Source organism: Chrysemys picta, chromosome 15, assembly GCF_011386835.1.
Source record: "Chrysemys picta bellii isolate R12L10 chromosome 15, ASM1138683v2, whole genome shotgun sequence".
NCBI classification, from domain to species: domain Eukaryota; kingdom Metazoa; phylum Chordata; order Testudines; family Emydidae; genus Chrysemys; species Chrysemys picta.
Window position 1 is genome coordinate 13,864,203 of NC_088805.1, and position 12,974 is coordinate 13,877,176.

Genomic DNA, 12,974 nt, shown 5'->3' on the forward strand with positions numbered 1-12,974 from the left:
ACCCCCTTGCTGATGATGAGTAGCCATTTCAGACTGAAGTTTGTCCCTGATGGAAGGGGCTATATGAAGACTGGCAGTGGGTCACTGAGGCGAGTTGGGGTTCCCCACGGAGGGGAGGACCACTGAGTCTATGGGCACTGCTGCAGGGCCGTACTCCAGAGAAGGGGCACCGTGGGCCGGGAGGGATGCGGGGCCTGAAGTACAGTGGTGGAGATTGAAAGGAAGCAGGTGCCGGTAGGGTGACACCGGCCAGCAGGACGCGCTCCGGAGCTGGAAGAGCTAATTCCCAAGGTAACCAGCAGGAAGCGCCGCGGCGGTGAGTGCACACCATGATACAGTATGGTAAAAGCTACCTTGCGATGAAATACCTCAAGATTCAGCACTATGCTTATAAGTAAGGTTAAGATTTTGTCACAGTTATTTTAGTAAAAGTCACGCACAGGTCGCAGACAATAAACAAAAATTCATGAAAGTCTGCAACCTGTCCATGACTTTTACTAAAAATCACCAGCAGGAGGGGATTGATAGCCCTCACTGCTTTGGGGGGAAAGCTCCGGCCCTGACTGCCGGGAGTGGGACTGACAGGCCCAGCTGCTGCGGGGAGGACAGCTCCGGCCCCAGCCTGCAGCTGCTGCAGAGAGGGCTGAAGCTGAAGAAGTCATAGAGGTCCATTAAAGTCAAGGAATCCGTGACCTCCGTGACTAAATCATATCCTTACTTATAAGTGACAGTAAATTCAAGGGTATTCTCCACATTGGATGAACCCAAATTGCTAAACCATTTTAGCGATGGTATGGAGCTTCCAATTTTTAATGCGATTCTAACACCAGATGGTTAATCATATTTATAATACTTTTAAGTTTCTGCTTACCAACATTGACTTAAAACTTCACACCATGTCAGATTAAAAGGTGATCTGAAGACCCACATTCCATGAGGTTTTCAAAATTAGATATTTTGAAAAGATAATATGAAAATACTATGTTGCTTGCTGGATAATTAATTGTAACAAATTAATGGCAGCCTGTGGAGCAGAATTTTGAAGTGACACTCTCAAATGCTGACAGGGCTTTACTCCTCCCCCTCCAAAAAAAATCCTCATTTTGTATTAAAATGTTCTTGCAGTTTTATCATAAGCCACCGAATCAAGATTTCAACACTTGAAAAATCCCAGTTTCTAGACTGGAAGACTCAATCATGACCAGGCTATGATGCTGGGTTTGTTTTGATTGCAGATTTTCAAATATAACTTTGCTCTGTGCCTACACTCTCCCTGTTGCTTTGTTATATGACTGAAATTAACAATATTTTTGCTCTTCAGAAAAGGTTTTTGTCAACTTCAATCCCTTTGCCATCTCATTAGAAGGAAGCTGGTAGGAAAAGCCGAATTTGCACGTCCTAGGTTTATTGATTGGCATTTTAAGATTATTGCAGCTCACTTTTTGCAGGAATTTTAAAATAGAAAATACAATTTTTAAAATGAGGGACTGTCACTCTGTGAAGCTTATTCACCTTAGAAAGTATCCCTTTGAGATGGTGAATACTGAAAAGGCAGACAAGAGAAATATTTCTGAGTTTAACTAGTGGTCATCAGAACAATACAGCTCTGTCCATTTTGACCTATTTTAGAGTATCTCTCTGCCAGCAAATCTAAATAAACTTAAAAAACCCAGCCCAAGCAGCTAATCCATCGAGAGATGGTATGTGTTTGTCTTATGCAGTTAACCACTGACATAGCTTCCATTTCTCACTGCCTGTAAACCTGCCCCAGGGAAACCAATGAGCAAAAGAGAAAAGAAAGTCAAGTCAGTAATTATCACAACCTCTTGCTCTTCCTGATTATAATTCAATTTCCCCCCCTCTCTGAATTCTGGTCATTTCAGAAACCAAAAGGAAAATGTCAAATAGCTGAAAATTAACAACAGGTTTTTTCCCCAAAAATGCTCCTTAAGATACAACTTACTTCTAATAATAAACACCAGAAAATGTTATTACTTTCCAAATAGAACAAACCCCCTGATTTGTCCCTCATTTCAGTACTGATGAATTGAAGGAAAAGAACAACACTGACCTATTTGGACAAATACAGATATCATGCATGTAGAATTTAATGGCCTTAGATTGCTCTTTATTCTTGAAATGGTAGTCTGCCAGGAGGTAGTACAGCTCAGTCACCACTGGAGGAGAGTAGTCTGCACCCTCAGGGAGAGATGGTACCTGAAAACAGAAAATCTTAGATGACTCAGGAGCATATTTTAAAATAGCTCTGTATATACTATTTCCCCACATCCCTACATCTATCCATATTCATCTACATTGAACCTCTTCCTTGTAAAACGACAAGCTTTGGAAAGGCCATTCTAACCCAATTAAAATGTGATTTTTGTGAGCATCAAATGTCAAATTAGACACCACCCAACAATCCCATACTGTGAAAATGAAACAATATAGCCATTTCCTTCCCTTGAAGTTTTTTAAACAATTAACTGTACCTTGCTGAAGGTTCCTTCAATATAGCCAGAGACATCATCTAGGCTTAACATGGGCTTATCTGTTCGAGGAACAATTGTAGCAATTTTCTTCAGAAGGTTGGCCAGATCAGCAGATACAGTGCTGGTTTTGTAGCTATCAAACTCAGGGAGGGTTTTGGGCTTAAAATATTCAAACATGAATAATGCATCTTCCCACATCAGATCCACCTTAAGGGAAGGGGGTGGGGGAAAGAGAGAAAGAAATTATCTCAATAAGTCAAGAGCTAGGGAAATTTTTTAAGAATAGAACAAAACATTACATCAGCTAAAAACCAGTGCAACCTTTCCAGAATGGAAGATCCAAAGGCATTATTAAGATACAAATGTTCAGCACAGTGATTACAGGCGAAGGCTCTCGACTGTAACTTAACGAATGTTTTTAATAAGGATAGCTTTACTTACTTGGAAGAGTTGGAGAGTCTGCTTAGACCTCCCTGAGAAACAGGAAATTTGGAGACTGACATGGGGGGTGTGAGAAGAGATAGAAGGAAAGAACTACATTTGCTATAGATTTTGAAACTCAAATCCAGGTAACAGAGAAGGAAAATTCCAGGAGCATCCCCAGCAATTACAGAGTTGGAAGCATTTTCAAATCAAACAGTAAAATAGCCAGTCACACCCTTGTCTCATCACCTTTTTTCTTCATTTTTTTTTAAATGTTCAGGTGTTTGTAGTTTTCCTATCTTAAGCTAATTGAGTCATGCTTCCTCTATTACTCATGCAACACTGGAATTTGCTTTTCTGAAGACAGGGTGAAATCATAGCCCCAATGAAGTTAATGGGAGTTTTGTTACTTACTTCAGTGGGGCCAGGATTTCACCCAGAGTTTCCCACCTTTTTTAGACAAGAAGTGCCCTTTCCAGCAGGAGGGATTCTCTTCTCCCACTTTCTTTTTTTTCCTTTGCCCGTCCCATTCATCTCCTCCTCCTTTTTATTAGACTTACAAAACAGTCTATCTGAGATGCTTCTTCTGGGACTCTAGCATATTATACATATGAGACGAGGTGAGGTTGAGAAGAATTCAGAGACAGACTATGAACAAGAAAAATACAGCTATCACTCAGCAGACTGCACTGCAAAATTCTTAACAGGCTCGCTATATTATGGCGTCAGAGGCACTAACCAATTAAGTGTTTTCTTGGGTAAAATCCAGACACAGGAGGCAGCTTCATGACCATCTTTTTTTTGGTAAATGTAACGTTATCTCGAGTCTAACAATGAGTGAAATGTCTTCTGGAGATTCCTCATAGCTCTGCTTCTTCCAAACTGAATTTTGTAAGTTTTAATAATCCGTACTAACCAATATTTTACATCAGAGCTTTGGCAAGATAAAAATTTTAATATTTTACCAGCATCACTTTAAACTGCATTTTCCATATTCATCAACTGGAAGATCAGATGTTTGGTGTTTTAGGGTGTTTTTTTTTTTTTTTAATATCATGGGTAAAGATACAATTGGCTTTATATCCAACATCTAGCCCTCTTGTTCCATACTTATTTTAGGGATCCAGCGAGTTTTTTCATTATTTCTACCATATATAAAGGAAATGAATTTCAGGTCTGGAAAAAAGGTCCTAGTAATTATGACTCCTTCCCATTAATTCAGCTCAATATATTGACACTGGAGAAAACCATGTTCTTCAGCATTTTAAGGTGTTACACTAAAGGTAAGTTGTGCTTATCTTACCTGTTGCACAGAATGCTCTTCCAGGTACCTTGCTTTGCTCTTTTTGCTCGGGAAGCTGTACAAACAGTAAAAACATTGCTCCAGGGCTGTCTCCAGTTCCTCTTTGTAGGGATGAGTATCTTCCGAGGTAGACACTGCAAGCTCCTTTTGCAGTACCCACACCTAGAACATCACAAGCATCATAAGTCAAACAAGGTCTGATAACTGAATTTGACATTAAATTAAATGCTACCTATTTTTATTTTCCTAAATGTGGCAACCAGATACTACGGCGAGGAATGCAGTATAAGAGCCTATATCTAACAGAACATGCACAAAACAAGTTTACTGTTTCTCTATTACTCACATCCAAATATTCTCCACATCTCTGCATGCTCATCACTTTTGTAATATGTCCATTTCCATTACACTGTAACCGAATACCATTCTTTTACCTTCTGTATTTGTGATGCTTATGTTCTCTTTCAGTTTCATTTACTGAAGACAGTATCTCCACTTGACGTTTTCAACTTCTAAAAGTCATTGAAAAGCTCTCTCATTACCCTCTGCACATTTAGATGGTTTACTCTAACAAATTATTAGATTTTACCAGCCTTGACATTCAAGAAGAATATCACCACCAAAGAGACAGAAAAATGAGAAAGAAGAGGCCCCAGTTCAGAGGATGTGGAGGAATACCTGGGATAATTAATGAAATTCAGGCAAGAAAAGAAAGAGGGAGTTGTCTTGCACAGTAACTCCTTTTTTCAACCATAGCATTTTAACTACACATGTAGGATACCATGACCTATTTATACACTAGGGGTCAAAGAAGGCAGCTGGATTATTGCTGAGAAGACTGAACCTCAGAGGAGTCTGTAATGTCTACTGGAAGTTTGACAGATCTCACAAACATCAGTTAACAGAACTTTCCAAATCTCAACCCAACAGGCATCAACAGCTCTGGATGAGCGAGCTTCCCCACAGATGGGAAGAAGCCACGTTATATGAAATAATTCTCTAATAGAGAAAATCATCCATCTTGCCGGTGAGAGTTTAGAGATGGGAAAACCTAACCTTGACTGATAAGAGGATATATCATCTGTCTGAGACTTGGGCAAAGAGCTTCTAAGCTTGATCTCAAAGTTTATGCTACATATTTACAAATCCCCTTAGGTCTGGAAGTTCCATTAGAACCTACAAAAATAATTTATGAATTCTCAATGAAAATGTAACACCAATTACAGCCTGAAGTTCTGTAATTCTGCAGGCCAGATAATGGAAAACAGGAAAGCCTTTTCTAAAGAAAAACTTCAACTATGTACCAGAGTAAGGATGCTCACATATTAGGACACCAAGGGCTGCATTAATAGTTTACCAGAAGGCCAAAGGCGATGTCAGTTTTGCATATAAAATTTACACAAATATTATCCCCAAAAAGCACCGTGTGAATATATGTTGCAAATGTATCTTTCTTGGTTGCATCTGATCAGCTCTCACTCCACAGCTATAGGTGGAAGAAGAGGGTAGCCATCAGCTGCCCCTCCATCCCCCCCCCCTCCTTTTAAGGATCATACCTAGTTCTATGACATTTTTGGGATAGATCTGCAATAGAAGGCTGAAGAGTAAAAAAGGTGGCCCTATGAGATCTTTTAGTAAGATCCCTAAAGGGAACATTTTTGTGAGGGTCTTGATTTTTCAGTGTCATTGACAGACATTTTCACCAAGAGTAAGCTGTGTTTTTGATTCTGCCCCTTTATGAAAGACTGGTTTAACCACCAACTATCCCCAAGAAACGACAGGGACCCCAATTTCTATAGATTGTGTAGGCTCTCTTTATTCTCATTAGCATTAACGCACAACCTGTATCATGTGGTTAAGATACATGTTGGAGACAAGATTTGCCTTTACAGCATTTTTATGATTTAAAATTAATCTTCTGGCTAATTTTTTTGCATTACCACCACTTGGTACCTCTTTTCCCATAATCTTAGGGCATCGGGTTATTCTTTGGTCACTTACTTATGTCAGCATTTCTTAGCGCCAAGGCCTAAAACAGCTAAGCTAAAACGTTGCAGGCCTCAGCCTACAGGCCTTGCGTTCCAACCCTCCTGTGCCCTTGCTCAGCTTTTAATAATATTCATTCTTAGCAGCAATTCAGAATGATTTTGTAATGAATGATTCAAACTGTGTCTATAGTAGATGTATTAATGCCATATTAACATTTTTTGTTACACAATATCCTTCAGCCACCAGCAGTGAAATGTGTGCCAGCAGATGGCTCACCTACAGATGGTGATAATTTGGTACTGATGGGCTATTGTGTAAAACGCACACCTGTGTCTAGCATACTTGTGAAGGCCATTTTCTCTTTTAATGTTTTCTTCCCCACTGGAATATCTTCCTGATTTTCAGCCTTTCAACACCTTTTTGGATCTGAAAGCTATACTACTGACTACTTGTAATAAGTTACACATGTTAAATAAGGCTTTTGTTAAAAGTACTTGACTCTAGGATTGGTAATTCAGGGTTTTTTTCAGAGCACACAATTACATGTGGGGTAGCGATGCACCTTCTAAATTCTAGGAGGATAAGAGGAAGCAGTAATCTGCTGACAAAAATTCTACTGCTGCCCATAGGAGATTTCTTCTCCCCAGCATTAATTAAACCACACTATATCTCATCATCAAAGTCAACAGTGATCTGACAGCCCTCCTTTCATCTACTAATAGTGCAGTACTAGTGCCTTAAAATACACTTCTGGGTTCTATAATACTATCTAGCTGTAACATGAATACAATGAAGAAAAGTCTTCCTGTAAGACAGCAGGCACTAAGCAATGATCCATGGACAAGGTAAACAAAATCTATTTCTTCCCCAGATCAACCTAGAATTATTAAATTATCATCTAGGGCAGCTGCAGACGTCCTAGCATAGTTTCACAGAACTCCACCTGAAAGAGGTTTTTTTTTTGTTGGTCTTAATATACACATTTTATTTTTTGAGCATCAAATTCTGACGTGCACAGTTGGACTTCCTCCCCACAGGAGAATTCCATGTGTGTGTGTGCACGCACGTTTGCATATGTGTGCATACCCACAGTGCATCTCTGTCGTCCTGTCTTTTCTGCACTGATCTGCTGTGCTGAACTCAGTGAATATGAACAAGGGAACTGGGTGCTGAGGATTATCTATTGCTTTACTCCAGGAACATGAGCAGGGAAAACCGCACTAATTTTATTTATTTATTTCCCCTTTGGGTATTTTTCCCTATGATCCTGCTTTAGAGGAAGATGCAAGTTTGAAACCGTGTTTGAGCCCAAAAATATTTAGTGACTAACACTCCCCCTGCCCTCAAAGAGGCTGGGCTGATTGTCTCTCCTCCCCCGTATGAGCCCCCTTTCAGTACTGGCCTGGAGTTCAGGATGGACTGGACACCTGTTTACTGCATGGGAGCCACACGGGCCAGACAGGTCTGTATTTCCCTAGGAGGCTCCAGCCTGGCAGTATAGAACAGCTGGGAAGCCTGTTGTAGAGGTAGTAGCAGGGGAAGGGAGCTGGGCATGAAGGTCCCTTATCACGCTCTCTGGTGTCAGCAGCACCCATGTTGCATCCATGGCCCGAGGAGAGGCTGAGGGGTACGAGGTGGCTGAATTCTGCAGTCAGCAGCATGCTGCTGGTGAGGGTCTAGGGACAAAGGCATGATGCCATTCTGGCATCACTCCCCTCATGGAGTTGAGAGAGGGGGAGCTGCTTACCCCCTACAGCCGTTTTTTCTAATCCTAGCTGCCTCCTTTCCTGCCTGGATGAGGGGGACAGAAGTGAGCCCACCTAGACTAAGCTGCTGAGACAATGCATGTGTCTTGCCCAGCAGAGCTGGCCTCTTCTATCCCTCATGCAATGGCAGCCAAGGCAAACCTGCTCAGACTGAGCTGAGAGAAACTGCATTTTGCCCACAGAACTGGCTGAGTTCTCCAATGTGACGCCCAATAAGCAGGGGAGGGACACAGACCTTGCCTTCTGCCTTTGGCTTTCCTTGGTCTAGCTGTCTCCCCTGAAGCCTGTAGGGGTGCTAGCTACTGCAAATGCCTCAAAGGGAGAAGTAGAGCTGGGGGACAATTTCCCCAAAAAGGGAAAAAAACAGCGCAAGGAGATGGCAGGGAAATAAGACACACTACTGAGCCAAAAAGTTATTCAGAAACTTGAAACAAAGTTTCAGTAAAGCTCTGCAGCAGGAAGATCTGGAAGAACCACAGGTCTGGTTCTGCTCCCAAACTGCAAAGCAGCAAGTGCCCTTTGTACCAGATATCTGGACCAGAGCACAATAAAAAAAAAAAAAGCAATATCATGCTCAGTCATTAGGTTACAAATAATGTCAATGGATGCTGACGATACCATTCATTAACATGGCTTCTACTAACTTCAGAAAACCTCAGTTTAATTAATTCTTTTTTTTTTTTTTTTTTTTTTTTTTTTTTTAAGAGTACAGTACCCACCATTGCTTTATTAAAATTTCAGTTGCATAATTTGAACCTTGTGTTGATCACTGAGAACACAGGCGGATGAAAGAGCATAATTTTTTCAGGCAAATCAGTAATAACCTTTATTCAGTGCTTTACAGTTTCAAAGAAATGTATAGTGAATGAGTAATGAATAGTTAATGAGTTAACATAAGACAGTCTGTTATCCCAGGCAAATGACATGTTTTGTCTGTTTAGGAAAGCCAGATAACTTTTTCAGACTATGATGGAAAACAGCTTGGAAGAGCAATCCTTAACTATTTCATTACCTAGGATAAAATGGCCATTCCAATACATGTATATGGGGGTAGGGAACAGGAGAAAAAACAAATAAAAAAAAACGTTTAATATTTAGGCATCAATACTCACATAGAATTTGAGAAGGGCACCCTCTGAGTTACAACACCAAGATCTTCTTCCTAGGTACTCATGAGCAGTGTTCAGTAACATGAGGGAAGGAGGCAGCATAGGCGTGTCAGGACTCACTGGAAGAAAGGAGATATAAATACTGGCATCTAAGTACAAAACTGAGCTAACCTACCTAGCCACTTATTTCTCCGCGTTTTGGTATGGAAACCTTTCCTCAGAATGACTGTCCACTGTGGTGAGGAAATGAGGATTGGAGACTCCCTAAGGGAGGGGGACAAAGGAACACTAGCCAGTTCCCATACACATGCCAAAGAGGAAAAGGATAAGGAGCAATGTTTTAACAACATATAACATTGACAAATTAAACTATTACCTTCCTCACCCTGGCTTTGGAGCTGCTGCTGCTGCTGACAGCAAAGGGATCGGAAGGCATCTTCTTCATGCTGGATGATTCGGTGCAAAATAATCCAGGGAAGCACTGACGAGACATATGGCTCTTTGGCTTCCTCCTGGATTGCCATGCTGCAATCTATAATCTAATAAAGAAATATACTATACCCATTATACACATTAGAAAAAGGATTTACACATGTCCAGATGACTCAGCTGGTAGTGCATTCTATTCATACACAAACAAAATCTAAATTTAAGTAGCTTTGCTTCTTGTGCTGGCTGGGCCTGAAAGTACTAAAAGGAGAAGACACACTCAACTTCCAGAATTTGATAATATGGGAAAAGCCCATTTTTCTTACCTGTAAGGTCATTTTCTAACTAGGTACATTTGTACTAATATCACACTAGAACAAGTGCAAATCACTAAGCGAATAGCAGAATTTTTGAACACTAACAGAAGCTGCATCAAGGCTCCTGTTAGTGATGACCATAAAGAGATGTATTTGCACCCTGGAAGGTAAGACATACCTGCTTAGAACGAAACTGGACAAAAGTTAGTTCCAACAAATTTAAATAAAATGAAAATCTTGTAGCCAGATACAGCCAACTAGGAATTATGAACAGATTCTACTGAAGAGATACATTTCAGAAAGAGTAGTTAACTAGTGAATAACGCCTAACAACAGACTAGAAATAAGGGATGGGTGGGTGTGTGACAGACAGTCTGTTAGAGAAATACCACTATCATTTACCTATGAAAAATTGCCTATTCTCGAAACAGAGAAGACAACAGCTGAAAGAAAAGGGATTTGTATGGCTTTCCTTCTATGTCCCTTTTCCAGAACATATGCTAGAAGAGCTCTACTGAAAGCTGCATCTACTGAAGCATATTTGACTACCTTATAGTGTCTAGTAAAAGCATGCATTGAGGACCACACAGCAACTTTACAAATCTGTTAGTAAAAATAGTGTCCTTTTTCAGTTAACCAGGTGGAGTTGCTATTCAGGAAATGGACTGTGATATTCAGAGAAGTATAGGCTTTAGTAACACATTCCATATCATTCAGATAGTATATTTTTATGGAACTTATGCTTTTCCTTTGGCCTCTCAAAAGTAAAATGAACAAACATCCATAAACTCAGAACATTTGTATTTTATTCTTATTTTTATGTCCTATTGAACATCTCAGCAGGGATGGAGAGACAAAGGCCTAGGAAAGGAAGGCTAATCTCTTGATTCTGATAGAAATTAGTAGTGCAAGTTACATTAACTCTCCATGCCTCAGTTTCACCAACTGAAAAGTGGGAGTAATGATACTTACAATCCTTTGTAAAGGACACAGAGCTACAGATGAAAAGATCTATATACAAGTATTATCATCACTGTTTTTCGTTAATGTAAGAAATAAAACCCAACTCTCGACTTCTAATATTAAAGTCTCTTTGAAGGAGAACTCAACTGTAGTAACATGAAAGGTATTCCAACAGCTATATCTATTTCTAAATGAGAGTGTGTCCCTATACAATTTTAAGTGTCTAATCAGTAACTAAAAAAATAAACCCCCCGACAATCAAGAAGCAGTTAAGAACAAAAAAAAAAAAAAAAGAGAAGCAGTCCATTTGGCATAAAATAAATAGGAAGCTAGCATTTTGACAATTTCTTTAAATTATGTAGGATTGAGAAAATTCAGGTACTGTTAAAACTTTCTGGAAAATCCTCTACTATAAACCAAAACAAATTAAGGAATTTACCTCTAGCAAATTTGAAATTCTCTGATTTTCCTTTCCCCCACACCCCAAATGGAAAATTGATTTATAACGTCCAATTTACCTCAGAGAGAGAGCCTCTTGGTGAGAGTACAATGTCCCATCATTAAAACAGTAGCCCTAACCTTACACAAAGATAACAGCCCCAGTTACTGAAACGGTGACAGGTGTTTTTAAAATTTCTGGAAATTCCTTCTTTATTTTATTATATTATACTTAGAGACATATTTTATGCATATAAACTATATATATTTGTTCTTATCTGTGAAAATATTTATGGTATTACAAGAAATTCCTGCAGTTTCCCTAGAATAGCCTTACCCTTAGTGCCACTTTAACTAGTGACCAAATAGGCATCACTGTACACATTGCTCTAAAGCCTTAGGGTCAGATTGTACAAGGTGCCAAGTGACCTCAGCTCCCACTGAAGTGAATGACAATTGAGAGCACTCAGAATGTTGCAGATAGCAATTAGCAAGCTTGGGTCTTTAAAGAGGAAATAATATTGAAAGTAGTTTACACTTGTGGCACTTAAATGAGAAGTTCAGGAAAAAAGTAAACAGTTTTCAAAATTTCAGAAGAACTTCTACAAAAAGGCTAAATATTGCCTGTAATTTTAAAACTGGAAAGAGATAATAACCATCATTTTACTTAATTCTGTCCTTAAGAGGAAGGGAAAGAGGAATGAGGATGAAAATACCCCTCATCATCGTCAGATTTCCAATTCTGACTCACGTCCTATATCTGTATAAGAATCTAAAGAACTGATCAGCCGCCAGAGCTACTAGCATCTCAGTTGAATGATGTAACATACCAACAATACCAACTGACTGTACCTGTTCCTAAGGTTCACAGGATCTCTTTTACCATCCCTCATGTGAATGGCAGGAATATGCAACAAGATCTGTGCCAGAAACAAACTGGGCCCAGCCAGCGGGACCAAAGCTTGCACTGCTGCCATTAGAAACAGAGTCATAGCCAGCAGTACTGCTCCCTGAGCCACCTTATTACTATTCCTTGCTCATTTCAGCAGAGACGGTGCTCAGAATTAGCTGCCATTACTGATTTCAGAAGAGATTCTGCATCTGACATCTTGCAGTGAAAACTAAGAGTGTGAAAGGAAACAGCCCACACAGAAATGTAACCCAAGAGAGACTCTGCAAGTGGGTGGCAGTTCAGGCAGCAGCTGTATCACGCCTAAAAAAGATCTGTAGCACAGTGGCTGCTTGCTAGTGTAGGTGAACAGGTTACCTGAATGAGGTTGTTTGTTAGCCGAATGAGGCTCAGTGTTACAGAAGATTCCTTCAGGATGCTGCTGTCTGACGACAGTGAGCGATCAATCCCCGTGAGCAGCTGTGTTACTGTAGCAACCCACTCTTCTTTAGCAGAAGCTACTGTCATGTTAATCATCTGCTGAATTGCTTCGTTCAAGGCAACTTCAGAGCATTCAAAACATTGCCTGTAATCCTTCTGTTTCAGCAGGGAATCCTAGTGAATGTTAACATGAAAAAAAAAAATGTTATATGGATCTAATGTTTATTTCAAAGCATAAAAGCACAATAAAGGGGAAAGGAGAATGGAAGAAGGCACACAGTTTGCAGCTAATGTTTACTCTACTGAGATACCAGTATGAATTTCTAAATGTGACATAAAATGGGCAATACAAGAGATCCCAGAACCCATGCTCCTCAACTGAGTGTCATCAGGGAAGCAACACTGAGTCCCATTC

The 12,974-nt window shown here is 40.0% G+C and overlaps 1 protein-coding gene across 14 annotated transcripts in view; it reads right to left on the reverse strand.

Moving 5' to 3' along the window:
- The window catches only part of CABIN1 (calcineurin binding protein 1), a 242,382-nt gene that overhangs the window by 194,024 nt on the left and 35,384 nt on the right, over window positions 1-12,974 (reverse strand). For 11 of the 14 annotated variants that reach the window (XR_010592855.1, XM_065568352.1, XM_065568345.1 and 8 more), the window contains 6 exons: window positions 12,497-12,733; window positions 9,459-9,621; window positions 9,086-9,201; window positions 4,219-4,380; window positions 2,493-2,699; window positions 2,072-2,217 (listed from right to left, as the gene is read on the reverse strand). Coding sequence is in view for 13 of the 14 variants with exons in the window: in XM_065568352.1 (XP_065424424.1) it covers window positions 2,072-2,217; window positions 2,493-2,699; window positions 4,219-4,380; window positions 9,086-9,201; window positions 9,459-9,621; window positions 12,497-12,733 (1,031 nt within the window). In the remaining variant the exon portion in view is untranslated. The remainder of the gene's footprint in view (window positions 1-2,071; window positions 2,218-2,492; window positions 2,700-4,218; window positions 4,381-9,085; window positions 9,202-9,458; window positions 9,622-12,496; window positions 12,734-12,974) is intronic. The other 3 variants (XM_042841592.2, XM_065568350.1, XM_065568348.1) reach the window with 1 other exon arrangement.